The sequence below is a fragment of the Lissotriton vulgaris genome, chromosome 9 (genome assembly GCF_964263255.1).
Source record: "Lissotriton vulgaris chromosome 9, aLisVul1.2, whole genome shotgun sequence".
Classification (NCBI taxonomy): domain Eukaryota; kingdom Metazoa; phylum Chordata; class Amphibia; order Caudata; family Salamandridae; genus Lissotriton; species Lissotriton vulgaris.
This window is the reverse complement of record NC_141697.1, coordinates 1195030309-1195049726: the sequence shown is the minus strand read 5'-3', so window position 1 is coordinate 1195049726 and position 19418 is coordinate 1195030309. Positions and strand designations below refer to the sequence as shown.

General features: G+C 44.0%; 1 protein-coding gene across 3 annotated transcripts in view; it reads right to left on the bottom strand.

Annotated features, from left to right (window-relative positions):
* SLC41A3 (solute carrier family 41 member 3) overlaps positions 1-19418 on the bottom strand; it is a 204432-nt gene that overhangs the window by 21182 nt on the left and 163832 nt on the right. For all 3 annotated transcript variants that reach the window (XM_086939266.1, XM_086939267.1, XM_086939268.1), the window contains one exon: positions 3798-3942. In XM_086939266.1, coding sequence (XP_086795392.1) covers positions 3798-3942 — 145 coding nt within the window. The remainder of the gene's footprint in view (positions 1-3797; positions 3943-19418) is intronic.

Below are 19418 nucleotides of genomic sequence, written 5' to 3'. Positions count from 1 at the left end.
GTTGCTTTTCAAGTATATAATCTATCTTCTGGGCCACCGGTGGTATTTTTATGATTTAGTATTTCACAAAATAAAATGGAAATAAACAAGAATGTCTTTGTTACAAAAAAAAGTTTTCAGTTTACTTTTTGAATAGTGACATTATTTTCTGACTCCTCAACTTCTGGCCCACACCTCTTTATTCATGTATTTATTTTTGACTGTTATAACGCACAACACATCACAGAGGCCAAATCAGATCTCTGCAACAGGCAAGGAAAAAGACTGGAAAATTAAAGTTCTGACAACATGGGAGTTAGAGTTCAGCGGGACGCGTAGGATTAACCTAGAATCACAAGTTCATAGCGGGATGGTAGCTATTTACCAGTTTCTGTGAGGTCTGTGCATAATGCACCATTTTTTAAATGTTAGCCTAAATGCAACCAAGGCGCAGAAGAGTGTGCTTTCTGTGCTGGCTTCATATGGTTGGTTCCTTAAACGCAGGTACCAACAGCTTGCCGCTGCCCGACTATGCTTTTTGCATGTTAAAGTGTGATTAACTTGACACTACGAGTAGACCTCTCTGCAGTTTGGCAATGAGTTTTCCAGGATGCCAGAGTATATAATTTTGAAGCAGTCCAATGAGGGACATGACTAAAAATGTAAACTCTATGGGTCAGATTACCTGGCGCATCCCTGCAAATCAGCAGGGATGCGCCAAGAAACGTGCGACACGCAATGCCATTGTTGCGCCACCACCGATGCACCACATTTACAATGCGGGGCGCCACGGCGCAAGGATAGGTAGATGCGTGTTGCATCTGCTGGCGTAAGGTTGACGCAGTGCTGGAGTTGTGACGCGGGCGCGACGCAAGTCCAGCACTGTGCCAACCCGGCCTATCTTCCACATGGTGAGCCACACCTTACACCTGCTTCAAGCAGGCGCAAGGTTTTGACGCAGAGGGTCGGAAAAGTGACTGAGTGAAATCTTGTAGATTTCACTCAGGCACTTTTCCTAGGCGTTCCTGCGCCAGAACGCCCACCGGTCTGCGCTGGTACACCCACATGAAACCTGACGCAGGTTTCATGTGGCGCAGGCCTTTAAAACGTGACGCATCTCCCTAGATGCGTCACGTTTTAAATCCCCGCAGCATGGCGCTAGCTTTATGCCGCCGCTGCGTCACAGAAGTGACGCAACGGCTGCGCAAAAGTGGTGCAAGGGGCTTGTAAATCTGTCCCTTTTTAGTAATTGGTCTAAATGAGTGAAAGAATATTCCAGAGGAGGTAGAGTAGAAACGTAGCTTCCATGACTAGCGCATTGCTCTGTGGGCTGAAGCTGAGGTCATAGAAGAAAATGATCCTCTGGTTTCAGATCAGGTGGAAGGAGGTAGAAGGAGAGACCAAGAAGTAGGACTAATTGAAAGCAAGTGGTTCTAAGCCAACCTCTCCTACAAGTAGAATTGTGGCTTTGATCCAGTCAGTCAAAGGCAATTTCCTTCATCATAAATTTATATCTGGTTTTGCACTCTCCATGCTTTCCCACGCTGTGCTCTAACGGATATGTATCAGACTGTCACCTGCATACATCTGGCATTTTAAATGATGTTGGTATAGTACATAAGCCAAGTCAAAGAAAGTTTGGATATATTTAAGCAAAGTAGGGGGAGGGGGGACTCTTGCTGAACTCTTTATTACACTTTGTGGGAACAGGAAACGGAAGAACCTAGATGCACTTGTTGAGTCGGGTTGTGAAGAAACAAAAAAATACATTCAAGAGGCATCCCTTACACATTCTTTGAGTCAGCCCAGCAAAATGGCATGGTGAACGATCACGGAGAGAACCAAGAGGATTTCAGCCAGGTCATGTCCTCCCACGTGTTTCTGATGTTAGATAACACTGATTCTGAGCCTCGATATGGAAGAAAAGCAGAGTGGAGACCATCCAGCCTAATATTATGTTCCACAAATTCTTGAAGTCGCCTGGTGACTTCTCTTTATAAAAAGTTGCATGGATATGAAAAGCTGAGATAGGGTCAGTTTTTATTTTCCCAAAGGGGGGGCAAAAATTGCCATATTTCAAGGTGTCAAGAAATTAACTACTGAAAAGAGAAGTTGTGTTAATACTTGTACGTCACCTGCAAGGGATGGGAGATTTTTATTCATGTGCAGCTGGGCAAGGTTACAATCGGATCTCAGAGTCTTTTGTTTTCAAGGCCTAGTGTGTAGCTTTCTTTTCCACAATGGATTTAAAGGTGAAAAGGAGGAAAAGGGCGACTGTAGAGGTGGAGGTGGTGGGCGGGGGCTAAGAGTTTGAAAAAGGGATTCTGTTCTATTACTAATGATGGATTGATGTTCAAGATTTCACCCTTAAAGAAGCCTATAATATCTTCACATTCTTTTTGGCAGATGAGAGAAATTTTCAGCACTTCAGAATTATATATTTCTTGAAACATCCTAAAAAATCTGTTACGTGCAATTTAGGTCAATTTGCATTCTTTAGGGCTTAGTGATAGGCTCTGGAACTTAATGGGTAGGTTATTCGGATACTGACATCCACCATTTGATTTCAGGATGAAAACATTTTCCATTATTTCTGCCAAGTCAGAATCAAACCATTTATTTTCAGCTTTGATATTATCCTTTGCTTTCTAAGTCGACGAGTAGATGGGTTATTAATAGAGAGTAACATCTTGCCACAGAAAGCTCAGAGACATAGACCAGGATTACACAAGGTCGGTGATTTTAGCTCTGCTATATTCTGAGGATTATTGCAATTGTTTACCTTATGTTATACAGTAGCCTGGGAAGCACCTAGCTACAACATGGTGCAATGTCACTTCAAATGTCTAAGGGCCTGATTAAAAGTCTGGTGGTCCATGGACCACCAGACTTGTAGTGGTGGTGGTCCGCCTGCCGGATTACTACTTTCTGCAATCTTCCAGCGGTGAACCGCCAGCTCGCCAGGGAACTGCCATTCTCTGGTCGTGGCGCAGCGGAGGGGCAATACAATAAGCTGAGTGGGACTGGCGCAGTCCTACTGAGGATATTTCGAGTTCCTCCACCGCCAGCGCTTTCATGGCGGTGAGCCCGCCACGAAAAGGCTGGCGGTGGGGAAACAAAGGGGGGGACCTACATGGGGATACATTCAGGGGGGCACAAAATGTGCCCCTCTGTCTGCTTGCACCCCCAGTTCCAGTACGGCATGGACTTCACAGTCCATGCCGTTCTGAAACATTTTTGTTGTTCCCACTGCGGTGCTCTTTTTTCAGGGCTACACCGTGGGAGCGGCAAAAGGACCGCCCACTTGCACGAGCTCATCTGGTAATCAGGTGGGCGGTCTTTCCGTGGATTTAGCACTGCCACGCTGGCGGAGAGTCAGCGGAGGAGCACCAAAGTGGTAATCGGGCACTAAGAATATTGTGGAGGGAAACTGAAAAATTTCAGACCGAGGTCAAGGTTCAATGGACAGAGGTTTTGTTTTCTGTTTTGGTTGTGAACTTTATGTGCAGAGTAGGACCCAAAACATGGGTGGGAACAATCACCACATGCATGAAGCCTAAGGTTTTAATGTTCTCAAGTACTTCTGAAGCTGGTTTTCAGCTGGATTGTCAACAAACAGGTTAAAATCTACCAAAAAATAATGATTTACGGGCCATGGATTTAACATGCAAACTATTACATCCCAAAATAAATAGGTGTAGTCTGGCTGTCAGTAGATGACGGTCAAAGAAAACAAAGCATATGACTACTTACTCGAAAGAAGAGAAAATCAGGTCTATCAAATGCAGCATAGGAGAACAAGTGAAACATTGGCCTACCTGCTGATAGACATTGCAACAATGACTGGCTGCCAACCAGATTTCAGGACCTCGGAGATTGAGGGGTTCTGTTTAGCAATTGCAATCCAAATTGGAATCAACACAATGAAGACGGCACAGATCAGAGGCGAAAGGTATACAACATCTGCAAAATAGAATTACTGTTTAAGTTCCCTAATGCATGAACCATTGATAAGCAGTGTACGTTATCCTTCTAATCATGCATTTCACTGTAAAGCATTGAGTGCCAAGCATCTTCAGAAAAGCTCGATTCTTGCCAAGAAAATGTTTTTTAATTATGACTCTAGTCACTTGAACCACCACAATGAATCATCTCAGTACAGAAAGGTGATCAGTTAGAAATACTCCACGATCTGTTGGTATGCTTATAATAAGGTGAGAAAGTACAGAAAAATAGAATTGCGGTAAATACTTTAATACTGATATGCTAAAATATACAGATTAATACCAAGCGCTCAGCAAATGTAGTAGGAACACACTGACAAATGATCGTGCACACGTCTTCCAAATTACAAAAATGTGAACTTACCTGTAAAAGGAAACACAGACACAGACACTCACTGTCCAATACAGTCACTCAGACATGAAGTCACTTAATGAAACACCTACTCAAACAGCCACTTACTCACCCATACAGCCACTTACACACCCAGTCTCTTACTCATACAGCCATTCAGACACCCACTCACCCACCCATAGTCACTACACAACCACTTACCCTTGAGAGAGCAACTTACACTGTCACTCACCCACCCATACATGCACTGACACACCCACTCATTCATCAATACAGCCACTCACACAGCATCTCACTCATCCACACAGCTCATTAACAATTTGTACACCCATACAGCCACACAGCCACTCACACACCCATACAAACTGGGATACATACAGTCACACAGCCACTCACATGATATATACTAAAAGTAGTATTACTCATTAGTAGTACGCCAAGTATACTACTTTAAGTTTTGTAGTACCTTAGTATATATGTTTAACAATTATAAACTCTTACAAAATACTTACACTCCCTGGATGGTGTCATCAGTGATGTTATTTGAGATGTCATTAGTGATGTCACTGAACATGTCAGGAGGGATGTAATATGTGAGGTTATAAGCAGTGCATTGCGGGGATGTAAGTTATAGTTAGCTCAGGTAACCATAACTGCCTAATTTCACTGGTTTTGTACTAGTGAAATCTGACCCTAACTACAACGCCCCTGTAACCTTTGTTTTTTTCAATGAATAGATTATATATTACCTAGAGCTGGTCAGCTCTAAAAGTATTTTTTGTGTTTCTAATACCTTTGTCACCGTTTGACGCATCTCCACTAAACTTTCCAAAAAGGTGCTACTGTTTGACTCGTTTGTGCATGTAAAGTTTCTGGGTGATCCATCAAGTGGGGGCCAAGAAATAAGGGGGCCTTAAAATGCAAAATCCCCATGTATTTTCCATATATTTCTTTGGGCAAGGCTACAGCAAAAACTGCTAAACTGAATTACACTAAATTTGCCAGGGAGCTAGATCGTGATCTGCGTTGCCCCCCTCCCTGAGCCAATACTGGCCCCGGGGACCCACCCCCTGGGCCAGCTCACATGCTATGTCCCAGGGAGCTCACCCTTAGGACATAGAGAATTTTCAATACTCCCGCCAAGTGTAAGCAAATACCTTGTCCGCTCCCATGGGCGGGAGCTGTACAAATGCCCATACGAAGGTCCAAAACAGCACCATATCCAGAATTGCCCTGATGAAAGGAAGCCTTTGCGAAGGAGTGAGGTGTGACTTCAGCACTTTCATAGTCAATCTTGAAGTCATGACGCTTGCCGTCATCAGGAGGTGGCCTATGATTAACTGTGGCGAGCGCATCATCAACAGCCAGTCACCGAGGTGGAGGGAAAGCTGGGATCCCCAACCACTGAGGGTGTGCTGTGAGTAGCACCATCATTATGATAAACATCCGAGGGGCACTGATAAGGCCAACTACGCTCCTCCAACCAACTTCTTCTGGCAGTTCCCAGAACTAGGCTTTCTCGCACTGGAGGTCGATCCTTTAGCACTCTCGGACCCAAACTCTGGAACGATCTCCCGATCAGCATACGTTCCATAGACAGTCTCCCAGTCTTTCGCAAAGCAATTAAGACCTACCTCTTTCCCGCTCTCTAGGGCCCTCTCCCCCGTCTAGTAGGTGTGAGCCTGTCTCTCAGCGCCGGGACGCCCCATTGCTGGGGTAGCTGTTGCGCTTCACCAAATCCAGAAATAGAAATAGAAAGAGGAGCACAGTAAATTGACAATGCTCCTGGCCTACTTTGAACCAAAAGCAGCATTTGTGGGACAGCAAATCAGCACATGAAAGTAGGCGTCCTGTTGATTCAAAGCCATCATACAGTCACCGGGTTCAAAGACAGACAGAATCGGGGCCAACATGATGCTCTTGAATTTGTCCCTCTGCAAGACGGTGTTCGTAGGGTGGAGATCTAAAATAGGACAAAGGCCTCTGTCCTTCTCCAGCACAAGAAAATAGCGCGAGAAACAGCCGGTCCCCATTTTTCTGCTGGAACAATCTCTATGGCCCCTTTCGCCAAAAAAGCCTGTACGTATTGAAGCAAGATGGACATATGCTCTCATCAGTGTCGTTCAGAGGAGCACAAGATGCTGCGGGTTGAAAATAAATGGCAGGGCATAGCCTTGTTGTACGATCTGAAGGACCTACTTGTCATATTTTGCCAACCTTGGAGGAAATGCCTGATCCTACATTCCACGTGGTGGTTGTTTGCCACTAAGGGCAAACTAAAGCAGCTTGAAGGCTGAGGCTGGGAAGTTTGCAGCCCAAATGGCCTGGGTGTTGTTTAATTTATGCCCACCTGACCCAAAAAGGGCTGCAGTGTCTGTTGTGGTGGAAGTGGGTTTTGGCATTGTCAGTACACCAACCCTCGGGAGCAGCCACAAATGGGGCAAAACTCTGAGGAACTGTTTCACAGGGATAGAAAGGCCTAAGGGATAAGCCATGGCCTGTCTTTCTTTGACACGTTTTATTTATTTATTTTTATTTTATTTATAAAGTTTTATATAGCGCAAACTTGACCCAAGAGAGTATCAGAGCGCTTTACATTTAGGATCGTTGTGTTTAAAGTTACATCAGTTACAAGAGCTTAGTAAGTTACAGTACACAAAAACAATGTTGCAAGAATTCATAGGAGGGAGGGGAGGAAGGAGTAATAGCGGGGAGATGAGGAGGAACTGTGCCCAATGTCCGGCTGGGTAGGTGACGGTCAAGGGGGAAACCAGAGCCAATCTCCTCATTAGCTGTCTAGCAGCTCCATCAGGCATCAGCCATGTTGCTCAGGTCTCAGGAAAACCAGTTTTGAGTTTAATTGATTTAAGAAGTTTATATAGCGCTGACTAGACCCAGAAGTATCAGAGCGCTATACCAGCGGAATATTGTATTACAAGTTGCATCAGTTACAATAGAGTAGTAAGGTACAGTAAACAAACAACGAGGTTGAGAGAATTTGTAGTAAAGGAGGGAGGAAGGAGCCATAGCAGGGAAGAACTGTGTCCAATGTACGGCTGGGAAGGTGACGGTTGAGGGGGACACCAGGGCCAATCTCCTCATTAGCTGTCTAGCAACTCCACCGGGCATCAGCCATGTTGCTCATGTTCAAATGCAGAATCAGTCTTCTTGGCAAAAGTTGAGATACGTTGAATGGCATAGCCATTAGTGATGCTTGCACATCCCCAGAGAAGCCCATGAATCTCATCCAAGAATGTTGAAGTACCCTGCAAGAGCCAACTGCTCTGCTCAGTCGGTAGTATGCAGAGCAGAACGCATAATGTATTTGGCCACATTCTGACGATTTTGGATGGTTTGAGCCAAGTTGGCCGGAAATTCTGTTGTAAGTCCAATACCTCTGCTTTATATCACATCACAACAGTATAGGAAGCACATTGTTCTGTGTGAATCCGATTGAACTCGGACAGGACCTTGGTCAGGGTCAAGATAAATGAGGCTTGGAGTCAACAGAACCTTTAGGTTAATGACTTCCTCCTGCACTGGTGGAGTCATGACCGGCATCAACTTCAAAGGGACCAGCGTGGATTTAGGTGCCGGATTGGAAGTTGGGCCTCACATCTTAGTGGAACATGAGATGGTTCAGGAAAGCACTGAGGGCAGATCCACTGGCAGTAATCCCACTGGAGGCTTCAGTGGACCCTTGGGCCCAAAGGCATGCCAGAGGGAGCTGAAGAGGCCTCCTGAATGGACGGTCTCAGAAACTCAGGGTGTGTCAAGACCAGTTGTGGAATTAGCTCCTCAGCGGGGGACTTCCTCAGCCCACCAAGAGGCTCTCTGACGTCCTTGCAACCTCTCTTGCTTAAAATAAGGGGAATGTGATGAATACTGCTTGGCCATGCTGCGCTTCTGCTTTGAATTACCGGAAGACTTGGACTGCAACAAGGACCTGTGCAGGAAAGGCTCAGAAAGCGGGGTTTCCATGACTTTGTTCTGTGTTTGGAGACATACAGTTTTGCTTCACGTTCCCAGGTCGCTTTGAGATTCATAAGGACACACTCCTCACAGGCCTTGGAGTAGTGCGCTAAACCCAAACACCATAGACATACCTTCCAATGGGTCTGTCACAGAAAATTGTTTGCAACAGTGCCTACCAAGTGTAAACCCTGTGGCTTAGGAGGAGGACATAGTTCCCTTGGATACTGGGGGCAAAAATGTTAAGAAAAAACTCACTAACATACAAGGAAAAAGTGGGCACGAGCTCCCGATCCATATACGAAGGAGCAGAAAAAAAGGACCTGACGCCAACGCTGAGGTGTAACCCTTATATTCGGCTATTGTCACTTCCAGGTGGAACAAAGTCAATGTGGAGCCGCACTACACCACCTACCGGGGTGTGGGCGCGATCTTGCGGATCCCGTCTGGCGTCTGGGGGTATTCTAAAGGTAAGAATCTGTGGTTAGAAGTATTCATCAGATGTTCCTCAAAGATTTGCAGAGGTAGCTATTGGTAGGATGTTCTGCATGAAAGGCTGTAAGTCAGAGAGTTCTGGACTAAAACAGTAACTATGTTGCAGGATGGTGCTGCAGCCTTTTCTACCAGATATATATATTTCTAACAGCAGAACACAGGTAGTGTATTTTCAAATTTCCGAACATCAGCGATCCAGAAGGAGAATCGCCCTTAAATGTAGTTTCTTTTTGCTCATATCTGGGATATACAATAGCAATAGCATCTTAATTTTTTAGATGACAAAGGGACAATGCCCACCTAGAAGCCCGTCAGCTGAAATCTGTAGGGTGTGTATTTTAAGTCCTGCCAGTCCTGTACTGAAATGTGTGTGAGCATGGGTTCTATCTGGGTAGAGGCTGTTACACCCTCTTGACATTCCCCTTATATAAGGACAATACCTGTGTCATTTTTATTAGTCAAGGTATAAACAGGCTGATGATAGGCGAAAGTTTTAACTCCCACATTATCACTCATTTGCAATTCCCACACATTCATTACCACATTTCCTGCGTTTTCGTAATGCTGATTCAGGGACAGACTTCTTCCAGAGTCAAACTCATACCCTCTACTATGACTTCTAAAATATTCAGGGAAGTGAATTCTTATGTATGCTTGCCGACTCTAGAAGAATAGCATGTCAGAAAGCGTAAAACAGGTGGTATTCACTGTTGCAATACAAGAAAATGAGGATTCTCTGGCTGGGTTTTCTATCCTCTTCATTAAAGTCTTCTCTGTTGGATGATCTGCAAGATTCTTTAACTGCTATCAACGACCAAAGAAATGTCTGAGTTTCTCATCAAAGAGATTCAGGGAAGTACTGATAGGGCTTGGTTTATACAATTCAATGGTTTGTACAATTCATAATAAGACACCTAGGTTACTCTGCAAGTAATCCTATCTGCAAGACAAGGTCAATTAAGTGCTCCCTGGTGACCACCTTTCATCATCCTGCTACCTGGTATACCATAAAACGTATGCCACATAACATATAGCATATATCAAGGGGCTGTTTACCCTTAAATGCTTTCTGGACACCTGACACCTAGTTTTCCTGCTGCCAGACCTTTCAACCTCCTGCCTGAATTTGCCGGATACAGCTATCCGTCCGCAGGATCTCTGCAGAAAGGGACACATTGCTTAACCTTTTACCTCCTGATGTATCTGTGCACAAGCCTTCGGTCTGGAATTGTCACAATGCTTCCTGTTCTGTTTTCCAGAGCTTTGTGGGTGGTTCAGACAGCGTTGGTTCTCTCACTGTCTCGCTCTCTCTCCCAAACTGTAAGCTTCTATCTGCGTCCTCTCTATCTTCTGCTTCCTCTGCCGGGTTTTTAGGTCGAGCCTGGGCAGCACATACACTACTCTGCCAGGTATACTGTAATCAGGTATAGACTTGAAGCCCAGCCCACTCTCCAACCATATTTGTCATTGGCTTGTGTCAATGTTTTTTGTAAATGCTGGCTTTTGATTCGTTAATAGGCTTATTAGACCCTCCTTAGTACCGCCTTGTCTTCATTTGTACCCTCCCATGAGGACTGGCCCTTTTTCTTCTGTTGTTACACAGTATGTCTTATTTAGTCTGTAAGCACTATTTTCTTTAATGAGTTTCTCCTACTGCAGGCACGACATGCTTTCCAGCAATATTTAGCGTGTCATGCGTGCTTTCACTTTCCAAGCAGCCCGGGACAATGGCGCCCGCTTATTTTAAATGAAATAGGTCTTGCATTTACATGCGTTTGAGCTATTTGCATGGTAAATGACAATGGGCCCAATTCATAAAAGTAATCTGAGACAAAATCCTAAACTTACTACTTTTGGTATTCACAGAAGGTATTTAGCAGTAGTAAAGTTAGGATTCCTAACTTTACTACTACTAAATCCTTTTTGTGCACACCGAAAGTCGTAAAGTTAGGATTTTGTCTCAGTTTAGTAGTAGTAAAGTTAGGAATCCTAACTTTACTACTACTAAATGCCTTCTGTGAATACCAAAAGTAGTACGTTTAGGATTTTGTCTCCGATTAGTTCTGTGAATCGGCTCCAGTAACTTTTATTTATGTGTTACTTATCAAAACAGACAAATAAAATGCATTTGCAACGCCAATAGGTCAAACTCTCGCAAATGCGAGACCTATTGCATTGCAAATGCTTGTTCTTTCTGTCTACCGCTGTTGGATGGTGACAGCATGGATCCATTCTCGCAGCAACATGTCTATTCCTTCCCTGCCCTGTCTTTTTTCCCTCCCTGCCCTGCCCGATCTTTGGGTTCGGAAGCCTTGGAGACAGGCTCAAAAGAGAACAGGAGAAAGGCGATAGTGGTTGGGGAGACAATAGTGTCTTGTCACAATGCAATAGATGGGTGTCCCAAATTCTAATTACTATCTCTAGCGACAAAACCTCACACAAACACCACTCTGTGGAAGTTATTTTTATCTCCCCCTGAAGCCTTATTCCAAAGCTGAGCCTTTCCATAACCGCAGCACTGAAGTGGATGCTATTTTTTGCAGTCTTCCTAAAACATGTATACAGAGCGAATTTACATTCTGTGCTTCATAATGTAACTTGGGTACATTAATCAAGCTAAACACTAAAACCTTCAGTCACCTCAACCAGTTCTCTAGCTCCAGGCAAAAGCATAATGGAAAGCTACGCTGGGGTTTTCCACTTCTCTCAGAGGAATGTGTTATCTCTAATTAAATCTGGGGCCCTTTAGTCTTAATGAATGAGAAACACTGGATTTTCTTCTTTCACAAAGTCCTTCGTGAGAGCGTGTACAGAAGCGCTTACCGACAGATTTTTTTGTTGCTAGCAGGTAGAATTTCAATTGCCATTTCCCTTAAACTGGAGGCCAAAACACTTTTACTATGGCCACATGGGTCTGAGAGGCTAGCAAAGTCAGGGCTGATGTTTTCTGTTCAATAATAAAATAAGGGCCGTAACTGTGGACTCTGTCCCTGCATGTTGTGTCCATGGAATCACCACCTGCTGATGCACCGTGGGGAATCTCCTACGCTACTGCCAGCAGGGGGTTTACCACAATACGCATGAGCAGAGGGATAACTAAAGATGGGAACGGCGTGTGCGTGTCGTGGGTGCGTTTACCCAGCATACTGGAGCAGTTCTCCATTATTCGGGCCACACCACACCGAGGGGCAACACAACAGCCTGGTCGATGAAGGTGGACTACTCTCACGCCAACGCTCATCGTCTGCTGCAGCTGGCCGGCCCGACTACCCTCAACGTAGACTTGACGGCAGCCCCAACACCACCTTCTATGGGAGCAGCAACCAAGCTCCTCCCCCACTCTGGCAGTAGCAAGAACATTCTTGCGACAAGGTGATCTTGAAGGTGTATTCCAACTTAGCACCCAAGGGGACATGTTACAGAAGTGCTTTGGGAGCGCAACAAGCGTTAGGCCCGCTTTATGCTGCCCCGGCGCAAACAAGGAAAATGCGCCATATGCATGATACGGCCTCCGGTACACATACAGGGCATGATTCACAAAGGTAAAAGTACACATTTGTTTAAGTATATCGTTTTGGGTATTCACAAAACTGCAATTTAATAGTAACTTTAAGACTGCAGAGGCTCTGCAGGTGGATCGGGGTGGTGCCCTCTGCACATAAAAAGATAGGCAGTCGGATCCAGCTAACCGTTTATTCTATATGAACAACATCTCCAGCCATGAATATTGCTGATGCACGGAAGAATAATAAGTGTACCCGAGCTCCGGCCCCTTCAAACCTTTCCATAATCTATCAATCCATGCACCTGGATCAAAGTTGAAATCACCTATGACTATGATAGATCCCTCCCATTAATTAGCTGAAAGGCCATAGAGTCCTAAATATCTGGGTCATCTAAATGTGGGCCTTTGGTAGATTAGCATACACACCCCCTCAATTAGGACTTGAGCTAATACCCAACATCCATTTTTGTTTGCAACTATTTTAACTATTTTCACTCTCTTAAAAATGTTTCTGTGGATCGTTATTGTGACACCTTTCACATTATTCTGTTTTGTCGTGCATGTAATTAGCCCATACCCTGACAAGTTGAGGAATGTGCGTTGTTTAATGGCTATATGGGGTTTGCACTAAGATGTAACATTGTTCTTTACATTAAAACAAGGGTTAGTGTGATAAAGATAGATATTAATAAATCAAATCAATTCATGAAGTGACACAGAGATAATGAAAAAGATATTGTGCATTGGGCAGGGTTCAAATGGGTGGATCTATGGATTATCCTAGAGGTAAACAGAAGAAATGTGCCTTTCATGTTTCATTTGTTTCATATTCAAGGTGCTTACTAGCCAGACCAGTGTTTCGCAAACTTTGGGTCGAGACCTACTGGTGGGTCGTTAACCGATTTTTGGTGGTCCGCGAAAGTCTAAGCAACAAATAAAGATGCCTTTAAATGCTGTATTTATCTTGGAACATTTGCTGCACTTCAAATATAGAGGTCAAATGTCAAGCTGTATCCTCTGATAACTTGCTGCTTATATTTTTTAACATGTTGACTGGTATTTACAACCTCCTCTCACTTTGCAGTCAGAGAATGAAAAGTGAATTATGTGACAGTCTTGGTGGGAAGATGGAGTGTGAAAAGAAAAGCATTAGAATGTCATGTTTTTGTAACACACAACAAAATCTAAATACTTGTAAATGAACTGTACATTCACCAGCTGGGAACGCAAATTGAAGCTCATTTTTTGTAATTCTGAAGTGTGATGGAACCAAAGATGTTAATAGGCTCAGAAAAAATGAAGACACTTTACTTGGTGATGGACAAATATTAAATTTCACTGAAACCCGATTTTCACACATTATCATTTGTGAGCAATTTAGTTTTAAGTATAAAACTGTCTGGCTGTGCAAATTTGGTGGCCCTTTTTTTATAACTCTTTTTATTAGTGTTCAAACAACCAGGTGGTAAATCAGGCACTCTTCCGCCTTACAACATTGTGAGGCATACCGGTCGAGGATACCTTGGACCCAATCTCAGAACTCCCGCCTTGCACCACCTACGACCTACCAATACGTCTATATTTGCATAAACATACAATGACATTTTCTACTTTGTGAAAACAAATCCCGATATATCCCCTCCTTCCTATGTTCTTTCCTATAATGTCTCTCAGAGATCTGGTTCCTCTGCATTCCTCCATGGACCACAAAGTTTCTCAAACGTCCGCGGACAACCCCGGGCTTGGTATACAAATTTTCCGATCCTCATGCAATAGTCCAGACCAGACTCCCATACTTGCCATGTTGGTGTCTTTTCCTGCCACCACTGTCTAATAATATGTTGCATTGCCACCATCATGGTCATATTGTAAAAGAGGAGAAGGTAGCGGTCCTGGGTTTGGTCCCCCTAGACACCCAGGGTAATCAGATCTCTAAATCGTCTGTATCCTGGGGCACCCCCAGATTGTGCTCAGCAGTCTGCCTCTTTGCTGCAGCCCCTAAGGCAGCGGTCAGTATCTACCCTTCCCATATGGAACATCCTCGTCCTACTGAAGTAGCCTCCTTGGAGTATCTTTAGTTGAATTAATTGGAACCCCACCCGTATGGCCACTTCTCAGGAGTAAAAGCAGGCAGCCCGCCAAGCGTCGTCTTCCAACCTGCATAAAATCTCTTCCATTTTTCCGGAGGTTGTCTAGGAACGGAAGGATGTTGAGCAGGGGGGTGGAATAGAGACGGGACATTGAGTGATTGGTCAAAGGGGGTTCTAGAACCCTGTACTCCAAGGGCGATTCGCCTCAGGGCTCCCATAAGGACTCTTCATGATCTCAGGGCCAGATGTACGACCATGTCATTTAGCAACTCGCAAATTGCGCTCAATTGCAAGTCGCAATTTGCGAGTTGCTAAATGCCATGTACAACAGTGTCTGAGACACTGTTAGCGATTCCTAATGGGGTCGCAAATTTCATGCCTCATGCAAATTATTAAGGCACTTGCAATTTGTGACCCCATTAGGAATGGATGACCCTCCCAGGTATGGTGGCCTGCTGGGCTTAGTAGCCCTCCATGGCTGGGACTGCTTTTAAAGAAAGTTTATTATTTTTAAATCTAGCCCGTTTTCCTTAAAGGAAAACGGGCTGCATTTAAAAAAAGAAAAATGTACCTTTTTCGTTTTATTTTTTAAGGGCAGGTAGTGACCACTGCCTGCCCCTAAAAAAATATTTTCCCCTGCATTTGTAAAGGGGAAGGGGTCCCTTGGGGACCCCTTCCCATTTGCAACTGCTTTACCATCCTCTTGAAGAGGGCGCTAAATTGTGAGTGTTTTGCGACTGCAATTGCGGTTGCAAAACATTCTTACATAGGCCTCTGACTCGCTACTAGGAAGGGACGCCCTTGGAACGCCCCTTCCTAATAGCGACTCGCAATTCCTATTTAGCGAGTCGCAAAGAAATTGCAACTCACTAAACAGGGATTGTACACAGCCCTATTAGATTTTGCATGAGCAAATGGTTCGCAAACCTGTTTGCGCATGCAAATTAGGGTTGTATATCTGGCCCTCAATCTCAGCCCCCTAATACACCTCCATAAAAAAATTGCTGTCCAGAGATTTACACTTTTGATTTGTGTTATGGGATCATTAGAGAAGTAATTTAGCTTGGGTAGACTTTGCTGATCTGCTCAATTCTGACTGGACAGTTTTGCTTCCAAAGATTTCAGGCTCATTAAGTGCATTGTCTATCCCACATACACTGAGATAACTTCTGCACACCACAACGCAACTTTTGTCATGTGGAAAACGTCCATCATTGGAGAAAGATCATCAAATTCTACTGGATTGCTCATAAAAATGTCAGCTACAATGTAGAAAACACCTTCACTGCAGAAAATTGGCAGGATAGGCTGGGCTTCAAGATGAGCATACACATTTTGGAACTGGCTTTTCTACATACTTCAGTCCGAACTGAATAAGCAATATGATAAATTCAGTTAAATCAGCTTGCGGACCGCAGCATCAGGTGGAAGAAGATCTATGTCCTCAGCCACTTTGAAACTTTCTGGTAGACTGGGACGTATTGATGGCTTGCAGGAATTTTGCACACATTGGCAAGGCAGTTGGCTTATAAGTTTGCAACTTCGTTTGTTTAAGCCTACAGCTGACACAGCTTGTTTTCCAGCAGCTGATTCATTGGTACAGCCTTGAAAAAGCGCCATGGCAGTGTCATGTGTGCAGGATGATCCAGACAAAGCAGAGCTGCCTTTAAAATCAAAATTATCAAGAGCAGCAATTGTAAATCCTTCCCTGGCAAAGTGACTTGGAAGTGGAGTGCAGTCGGATTCACAAGATTTTTCAGCATGAGCTGCTAACAAGTTCCTGCTCCGTACTATGTCATTGTAACTTGTTGATACACCAATCCTATTCACTGAAGTGATTAGCTCTCTACATTTGCACTTGTCATAGATTACATGGATAGTCATCATGTGTAGTGGAGTTTTCCTTTTTGCATGATTTAATTCATAAAACATGATTTAGAAAAGACAGTACATTTTCACAGCATAAGCCTGTCGGTTCATGTGATTGTCTTCCACTTCTTCGCTTATATATACAAAGCCATCATCAATGTTGTCGGCTGCTGTTCCAAACTCAAGAACTCTAGTTTGTAACAGTTTTACTTTACTAATATTAAACAATGATGTAAAAAACGTTAAGACAACATCAGGCATTCTTGTTGACTCCCATGATTTGCGGATCTCCGGGGCATCATAAAATTTGCCATTAAGTCAAAAATCTAAATCTTTCAGGATGTTTTTTAAAATGGTTCCTGCTGATTTTACTGCATCCTGTGATCTTATTTTGACAGCAAGAACTTCAGGAGTCAAATCAGCTGAGAACACCGAAAGTGGCTCATTCTTTTCGTTAGACTGCCAAAAACGAATTCTGACTTTGTACATTCCCACCAGAAAAATCTTAATTTCATTATTGTGGATCAACAAAGTTTCATTAATGTTGACCATTATTTCTCTGATCTCAGTGAGTGTGAACCCATAGTCAGCACTCAAGTGTGGCTTTAAAACTTCATTTGCTTTTTCAAAGAGTGCAAAGGTAACGGACAGCTGGCGGTTACACTGCTCCTGGGAGCTCAATGTACATTGATATTTTCAAATGAATGCATGTATGTAGTTCGGGTAGGCATACAAATCCTCTGCAAATACATTCACCTCGCTGTATAGATAAGCTACTTGGCTAAAAACTTTATCTTGGAAAAAAACCTTGCTGCAGATAAAAACATGTTTCCCCGTTGAGACTCACATACTCTATACTTTGTTCTTTCGTCAATCCCTTTGGCCCTTGTTCTGGTAAACTACAGTTAACACATTGAAGACCCTCTGCTTTCTCATCAGTTGTTGGAGGTGGACATGGGGTAGTCATCAATCTTCTAAGTGGATGGGCATTGAGTTTTGTCATAGCCATCTCTGAAGACTCGGATTCTTGTTGTGATTCACTGGTTTCTGCTATTTCTTTTATTAATTTCTTCCAAGCTTTTTTCCTTATATATGACTTGTTGCACTTGTTGTTACAATGTTAAAATATTTGATCCTCTTCGCCCACCAGTTTCAATTTTTTTTTTAACTTAATCTTGCCATATTTCTGCAACATCTTGAACTCTCTTCAGTCCAGCCATAGTTGATTTTAGCTTTTCTTTCAGATTCGTTTGGCATAAGACACATTTTTCTTTGTTGCAGGAGTCCTCAGAATATGTAGCAACACTTTGTCAGGTGGTAAAGATTCTCTGCTATCACATGCTTCGCTCATGTTTACGAATTTGAATCAACAGAAAACCTGAGACTAAAACAATATTAAAATAAATTATCAATTTGATGGCTAAAACACATTATTATAGAGCCGCCATTTTGGAAAATGGCAGAAGAGTTGCTCTGAGGAGTTATTTTCTGTCTCTGTGCGACTACTTGGCCCCCCAAAACCTATGTTTTGACACCAAAATGAAGTACATAGGTCTCATGGTTCCTGTAATATTACACCATCACTGCAACACATCTGCTATTTTAAAAAATGCTGTCCAGAAAAATTTGGCCCGGATTAGCAATGTCTACCCAAGCTAAATTACTCCTCTAATGATACAAAAACACAAATCTAAAATGAAAATCTCTGGACAACAATTTTTCACCAAGGCATATCAAGGTTATGAGCTGAATACTTCCAGTATTTTCAGCACCTTGGGACAAGATCTGTCAGGTCTGCTAGGTAGAGCAGTATATTATCGGTATACAGTGAAACAATGTCCTCCCAATATGGGTCCCATTGTACGCCTCAGAGCAGTGCATCTCTTCTCAACCAGCAGGCTAGATGTTCAAATGCCAAAGCGAAGAGCAGGGCGGGCAGTGGACATCCCTGCCGAGTGCCTCTGCCCAGGCTAAACTCCTCAAGGAGCGCCCAATTTGCCAGGACCCTGACGACAAAGTCCTTCAACAGCAGTTTCATTGAGGACATAAACCTTGTACCCATACACATTTTAGTCACTAGTGCCATTAAACAGGTCCATTCGACTGAATTGAATGCCTTTCTCCAGAGCGAGCATGATGGCCAGCTCAGCTCTTTGGTTGCATCTCACAAGGCTTCTGATCATTCTGCATAAGTTGCATCTCATCGGTCTGTGGGGCTTGAAGCCCGATTGTTCCAGAGACACAGCGTGTCTACCTCCTGGAGTAGGCGGTTGGCCAACACCCTTGCCAGAATCTTAGTTTCGAGATTACGGAGTGAAAATGGATGGTATGGGGCGCATTCCACTGGCGGCTTCCCAGGCTTGTGGATCATGACTATTGTTGCCCTCCTAAGATCTCAGGGCATGACACCCTACTGGTTTGCCCAGAGGTATATCACTCGAAGCACATACACAATGCTAGATTTTGTATATTTAAAGACTCCGGGGGGGGCGGGTTTAGCCATTCTGGACAAGGGGTTAACCCCTTTTTATCTGACTGATGGCGTTTCTGGACAAGGGGTTAACCCCTTTGTATCTGGCTGATGGCATCTGCTATCTCCTATTCCGAGAGTGCGGCATAAAGAGTGGCATTCCTCCTCATCTAGTTTTGCCGTCAATAGCTCCTTTACGAAGTCTTCAAAGCTATGTGCTGAGGTAGCCCCTCTAGCTCTATCGAGCTCTGCCAAGTTCTACATAAAGGCTTGTGTGATGGTGGCCGAGGTTGAGGCCAACCCTTCTGCACCACAAGAGATGGCCTTCCTCCTTTTTGGCCAGCCACACCACCAATTTGCCCGCTTTACCTCATAGAGCTTGCCCTGCTTCTCCCGGTACACCCACCCAGACTCCTGATGGACCAAAACCCTCAGATTGTACCTTGACCCCTTTATCTTGTCCGCCAGGAAGGTGGTGGGGTTAGCTACGTAGTCAGCCTCCTAGGCCGCTAGCTTTGTTTCTAGATCTCTAGCCTGAGTGTCAAGTTCCCTACACTTGCCCAAGACATGTGTGATAAGGATGCCCCTCAGGACCGTTTTGTATACCTTCCACAGGTGAAGATGAACCTCCGAGTCCACCTGGCCTGTGTTCACTGCAAAGTAGTAGCCCAAAGCCTCAGTG